The 6,000-nt window shown below is 44.2% G+C and overlaps 1 protein-coding gene across 6 annotated transcripts in view; it reads left to right on the top strand.

Moving 5' to 3' along the window:
• The first annotated feature begins 293 nt into the window (after positions 1–293).
• USO1 (USO1 vesicle transport factor) overlaps positions 294–6,000 on the top strand; it is a 210,209-nt gene continuing 204,502 nt past the window's right edge. For 4 of the 6 annotated variants that reach the window (XM_033960384.1, XM_033960367.1, XM_033960376.1 and 1 more), the window contains exons 1-2: positions 514–761; positions 4,511–4,597. In XM_033960384.1, coding sequence (XP_033816275.1) covers positions 696–761; positions 4,511–4,597 — 153 coding nt within the window. In that variant the 5' untranslated portion in view covers positions 514–695. Of the gene's footprint in view, positions 421–510; positions 762–4,510; positions 4,598–6,000 lie in introns of those variants that run through there. The other 2 variants (XM_033960394.1, XM_033960401.1) reach the window with 2 other exon arrangements.

Genomic DNA, 6,000 nt, shown 5'->3' with positions numbered 1-6,000 from the left:
GGTTCACGATGCAGAAATCCATTTTTAGAGGCATGTGAAGGCATAATTGTCAAAAGAGAAATTCATACCCCGACTGCACTAAGTGTAAGAAAAAGTGAAAAACCCCTCTTGTTGGTCTTTAAGCTCTCACACATTGGGGGTGGTAAATCTCACTCTTTGGGATGAACCATCCTTGGCATCTCTGCATTTGCTCTGGGTTGGGCGTTAAGAAAATAATAAGCAGAGCTGTCGAATGACCTAGTTTCGGTCAGGTAGAGAGAGTTTGTTAATTCTGGCCTCTTGAAATTTCCCACCAGTGGAAGCTCTGATTTTAAAGGGGTAAAAAGCAGGGGACGAGCACCTCTCCTTTAAAAACTCCATTCATTGACTTTGAGCCAAACCGCACCTATAAAGGACTTAGTTATGCAGGTGCTGCCCGCGGTAAGACTTTAATTTTTTGTTAATGTTATTGTAAGTTTGTTTAGTTAGTTTTTTTTAATCCTAAATGGGGGATAAGCACCTCCCGCTGTAGCACTTCTCCGGCAGCCACGTCATGCCACGTTTCGGCGCAGGCGCACTTTCCGCGCCGTGTCACTGGCTCTTTCCGGGGTCGATGTGGAAACGGTGGGCACGAGCGCTGCGCTTGCGTTGTTGAACCAGGGCGGGCGCGGGGGAGCTGAGAGCGTGGCCGGTGCTTCGCGTGCTGTGGCGGAGACATGTATTTGTTGCGAGGGGTGATGGGCGCGCAGAGCGCCGGACCCCAGCCCTCTGGAGCCGAGACGGTGAGTGCAAAGTCAGCTGTGCTCGGGCTCGGAATGGGATGAGATCGGGTGGCCTCTCTTCCGTGCCGGTGTGTGCACTGCTGTGTTCGTAGGATCTTATTTGTGCGCTTAGCATTAAAATGCTCGGAAGGGAGCACTTCTTGTAGAGGTGGAGGTGGTGGTGTTGCTGATGAAGGAAACTGTGTTGAAAGTTGAAAAGAAAATAATATTTTACGGCCAGGCTCCCGCTACCTGTTGTATGTTTCTTTCAAGATCCTTAAGAGAGATTTATGTGTGTTATAAATTTAAGGAGGCTCCAATAGTTTGCGTGGAACTTCCGTTTTATAGGACACGTAGATACACTCGGATCTCCCTCAGCGGCGGATCAAGGACTTAAGCTCTTCCCAACCCACCCACCAGTAGGTCTCCAGCATCTTAAGCTCCCCTCCCTCAGGATTTCATCAACCCCCGCCACCTTTTTTCCCTTCCCCTCTTCATATGCCAGCATTTCACTCCTCCTAGTGCTGTCACTCCTGTTGTACTGTGTCAAGTATGCCCAGGACTGTGGCTCTCTAAACCAGAGTCAGGAAGGGGACCGGGAACATCCATGCAGCCTCAAGACTTGCCCTTTGTCACTCCCTGTTTTGGATGGTGTGAGATGTGGCAGGCTTGCCCTGCAGTGTGTAGGGGCTTGGGGCCACATAACCAGCAGTCAGATTGTTATTTAGGTTTTCAACATTAACACTAATGGTAAGCGCCCTCATGTGCGTTCTAGCTCTCTCATGGTTTTAACCTGAATACACTGAAATAGCTTGGCTACATGTACTCTGAGGAAGGTGATAGTCGCGGAAACACAGACTGTTGGGTATTTTATATGTTAATTGTTATCTGGTCTATGCTGCCTCACTTTTTTTGCAATTAATACAAATTCTGTTGTACTCCTGGTTCCATCCTGTTATTTTGTGGCTTTTCCTACTTTTTGCACTTTGGGATTTTTTTTTTTTTGAGTGTGTGGGATATGCAACCTTTTTGGTTTAGATTCTTATTTAGCACCGTTTAGCTGCTGGCTTCTGCCACACTAGTTCTGCTCTAGGTAGAATGGCCTGATCCTTGTCAGAATCCTATTGCATCCCATTAGCGTATTTTCTCATGTATAGGCTGCTCCACATGATGATTTCTCATGTATAGGCCGCCACATTGTATAAGCTGCAGAAAATCCTGAATTCTGTTTTAAACCTGTTAGATAAGTCGTGGTGTTACTGGAGTACTGTAGCTGAACTTTTAAAAAATCATCCCCCTTAAATACCTCCCTTGCTGGATGGCTGCTGGCTGCCTCCTCCAATCTTGCTTAGCAGGGCAGGAGCAATGTTTTCGTTCTCAAGCCTGGCCCTGTGCTGTTTCCTGAATGGCTGCTGTCGTGAGAACTGACGGCAGCCATTCAGGAAGCAGCGTGGAGCCAGGCTTGAGATTAAAAACATCGCTTTTGCCCTGTACAGCGAGATTGGAGGAGGCAGCCATTTAGCGAGGGAGGTATTTAAGGGGGATGATTTTAAAAAAGTTCAGCTACAGTACTCCAATAATGCTGGGGGGAATGATTTAAAAAGTAGATTCATTGAGGGGATTGAGGGTGAGAAGGGGAAACTTGCTGCACAGAGATAGGGAGAGAAATACTGGATATAAGGGGGTGAGTGGGGAGAAGAAAAGAGGAGACACTGGCCTGGATGCAAGAGAAAGGAGAGATCAGGATAGAGTTCAGAGGAGGACTAGGTGGCGGATGAAAGACAGAGAAAACTACAGATAAACAGTGGTTTATGCTTGATTTCAGGATTTTTTGTTTGGTATATTTTCTCTAAAATTATCTTTTATATTAATTGTGATTAATCACAATTGATTGGTAACACACAGTGCAATGTATGCATACACACATTTGGGTACGTCATCTTTTGTGTACTGTACTGAGTTATAGTTTTCAAGAATGAGTTTTCATGTCTTTAGATAAGTTGCCCCATTTAAGCAAGCCACATCCAATACATAGGTTTGTAAAACCCATGTATAAGCCTTTACACGGGGAAATACGGTATATGTATTAGACTTCAGACAGAAAAGTATTAGGGGGCACATACTTTTCCATCTAGTATAAAAGCTGTTTTTTCCCTTTGAAAACTAGGCTATTCATTTAAATTTTTCTAAATGTGGCTGTAAATCCTACTAATAGTTTGAACAGTCAGCTTATGTATTTGGAGGTTAACAAACCTATATTATTTGGCTATTAATATGTAAGACCTACTGATACTTCAGAGAGAGTGTTTTATTTCTCATGGCAAAAAAGGGCTAGAAAGGTTCAGTTATTAAAAAAAAAAAAAAAAAAGTTAATACCTTAAATTTTCATTCTTGGGAGATGCACCATGAGCAGGAGAAATTTGGATTTTTTTTTTTCAGGATGGAAATGTGATGGTATAGACAGGGAAGACATTTGGTGGCTTCTACTGACATTGTACAGCAGCTGTTCTGTTCTTTTGACACTGCAGAGTTTGTAGAGGCAGGGTCAGCCAGTCTGGTATTTTGTAATGGAAACCTGTTGCATAAACACCCAAAGAAGCATTCTTGACCAGTCCTGCTTCCACTCCAAATTAATACAGTAGTGAGACATTGTGATACACTTTGAAAGTCTTTTAAGCGTCTTTCCCTTCTCTTTAAAATGTAAGTAATGTGTCATTCCATGCCAAATGGTCTAATGGTCCATTATGTTTCATATTTTGTTAAACATTTGCACATAGAATAGTCAGAGTACTAAGAGAATTTTCCTAAGATTTTAGATAGTCACTGAGCTAGACCCACTTGTCTGGCTGGATGTTGGCAGCATTGTGCACAGTGAAAGTGCAGTGTTCTCCCTAGGGCCTTTTAGCCAGGCGGTCCGCCCGGGCACTTTAGATGACTACCCAGCTATCATCCGCTGTGAATTCTGCTGCCGCCGCCGGTGCTACTCAACACCAAAAAAAAAAAAAGGCTTGGAGATTTCACGCCTTAGCCCATAGCGAACTTATGCTCCGGGGCTCTGTGTGCATGCTGGCTTCCCTTTGAAACTGGAAGTTATGTCCGGGGTGGGGGGAAGAGAAGGGAAGGGAAGCCGGCACGCACATGTTAGAGCCCCAAAGCATGTGTTCGCTACAGGCTAAGGCGGGAGACAGGTCAGTGAAGCTTACAATTTGCTCTTCTTGCTGCCGGGTCCTGCCTACTTTCTGTTTCCGCGAAGGCAGAACCCGGCAGTATTTCCCTAATAGATCAATCGCGATCTTGGGCCAATCAGCCTTCCTCTCCCCGACGGCAGAATTGACGTCGGGGAGAGGAATGCTGGTCGGCCTGAAGCAGGTAGAGCTTGGGGCGGCGGTGGCGGCTTTGGTGCCTGTTATCTGATGGCGGTGGCTTGGGGGCCTGTTCCCCGATGGCAGTGGCAGTGGCTTGGGGGAGGGCAGGGAGAAAGAAAGAAAGAGGGCAGGCAGGGAGACAGAAGGAAAGAAGAGAAACAGAAAAAAAGAAAGGGGGCATGAAGAGAGAAAGAAAGAAAGGGAGGCAGGGAGAAAGAAAGGGTAGGGAGAGAGGAAGAAAAAGTTGGGGGAGGGAATGAGGTCTGGAGGAGAGGAAGCATATAGGCTGAAAGAAGAGAAGAAAGATTGGATGCACAGTCAGTATTTGCCTCATTCTTTTTAGGTTGTTTTGATTAGTTTTTGCTTTATTGTTTTTTTTTAAATTGCAGTGTACTTCTATTACAGGTCCAGAAACTTTGTGATCGAGTAGCTTCATCTACATTACTGGATGACCGAAGAGATGCAGTCCGAGCCCTCAAATCATTGTCAAGGGTTTGTACTGTTTGCTGTTAAGATAAAGAGGCAGCTTAGGGCTTGGTGATTAGATTAATCTCAGACTCATGGCCCGGGGGCCACATGTGGCCCGCCAGGTACTATTTTGCGACCCTCGGTCTGTACTAGTGCTGCCCACTCTTTGCAGCATCCTCTGGCTTCCCCCCTGGCCTCCTGCTCTTACCTTCAGATAATTACCGCAGCCTGCAGAGAGAATTGCTGGTGCTGTAGCGATCCTTGCAGGCCGCTGTCATCCTCAGCAGCATGTTCCCTCTGCTGCGATCCTGCCCCTGACGTTTTGTGCAGAAATATAAAAAAAGAGGTGTTACAGCTCAGTGCTGATTTTTAACAGTTTTATTGCTTGAGTCCGTTAGCAGTAACTGTAGAAATATAGTGCCTGTCTAGGAGATTCCCTAAGATATAAGCACAAACCTGCTTGTACCAATTAAAAAGAGGTTTAATAGTTGGCAATTTAGGTACAAGTAGCTTTTAGATGTTCAGAAGTTAAAATCTTAAAAAAAAAAACCTGGTCTAATTTTTAAACAGAAGCAAAACAGAGAACTGTAGAGTTGATGTACAAAGTACAGGAACTTTATTGGAATAAATAAATTTATGATAATCCTACTGGTGGTTCTCATAAATGAGAAAATGGGACCCAACACGGCTCATGTTTCGAAGAACACTCCTTCCTCAGGGGTCCAATAGTATCACTCGCTCAAAAGAGAACCTTCTGTTGTAGAATGAATTGGCATAAAATTCAAGTAAAACAGGCGACATGAAGCTCCTGTAACGCTGCTACATGGTGTGCAAACTGGATTATCATAATTTATTTATTCCAATAAAGTTCCTGTATTTTGTACATCAACTCTGCAGTTCTCTTTTTTGCTTCGGTTGATTGACTTTCACTGCAGATCTGTTGGACTTCTTTTGTTTTTGTTACCCTAATTTTAAACAGTACACTGAAGAGGAATGATCCAATTTTCCATGTTCTATAAAGAATAAAGTACACAAACTTTTTATATGTAGTGCGTGCTGTTTACTGCTCTGGATAGGTAACCATTTTGCACAGATCAGACCAGTGTGATGATTTTGTATGGTCAAGTTTAAGTTTCAAGCTTAATGGTATTTGATATGCCACCCTTAGATTGCTCTTTAGAATGGTTTACACAATATAGATAATATAGGGCTCCTTTTACTAAGCTGCACTAGCGGTTTTAGCGCGCATGCTAGAGGCTAACGCTAGCATTGAGCTGGTGTTAGTTTTGGCGTGTAGCGTGGAGTTAGCTAAGAACGCTAGCACACCTTAGTAAAAGGAGCCCATAGTGTGACAAGAAATATAACAAATCGTATGAAAAAGAGATAGCGAAGTAAGTCCAGAGTAGCATTGCCTGGAGCTAACCATC

Source organism: Geotrypetes seraphini, chromosome 1 (assembly GCF_902459505.1).
Source record: "Geotrypetes seraphini chromosome 1, aGeoSer1.1, whole genome shotgun sequence".
In the NCBI taxonomy this organism is placed as follows: Eukaryota; Metazoa; Chordata; class Amphibia; order Gymnophiona; family Dermophiidae; genus Geotrypetes; species Geotrypetes seraphini.
Note: the sequence above shows the minus strand (reverse complement) of the source record. Positions and strands in the feature narration are given on the sequence as shown.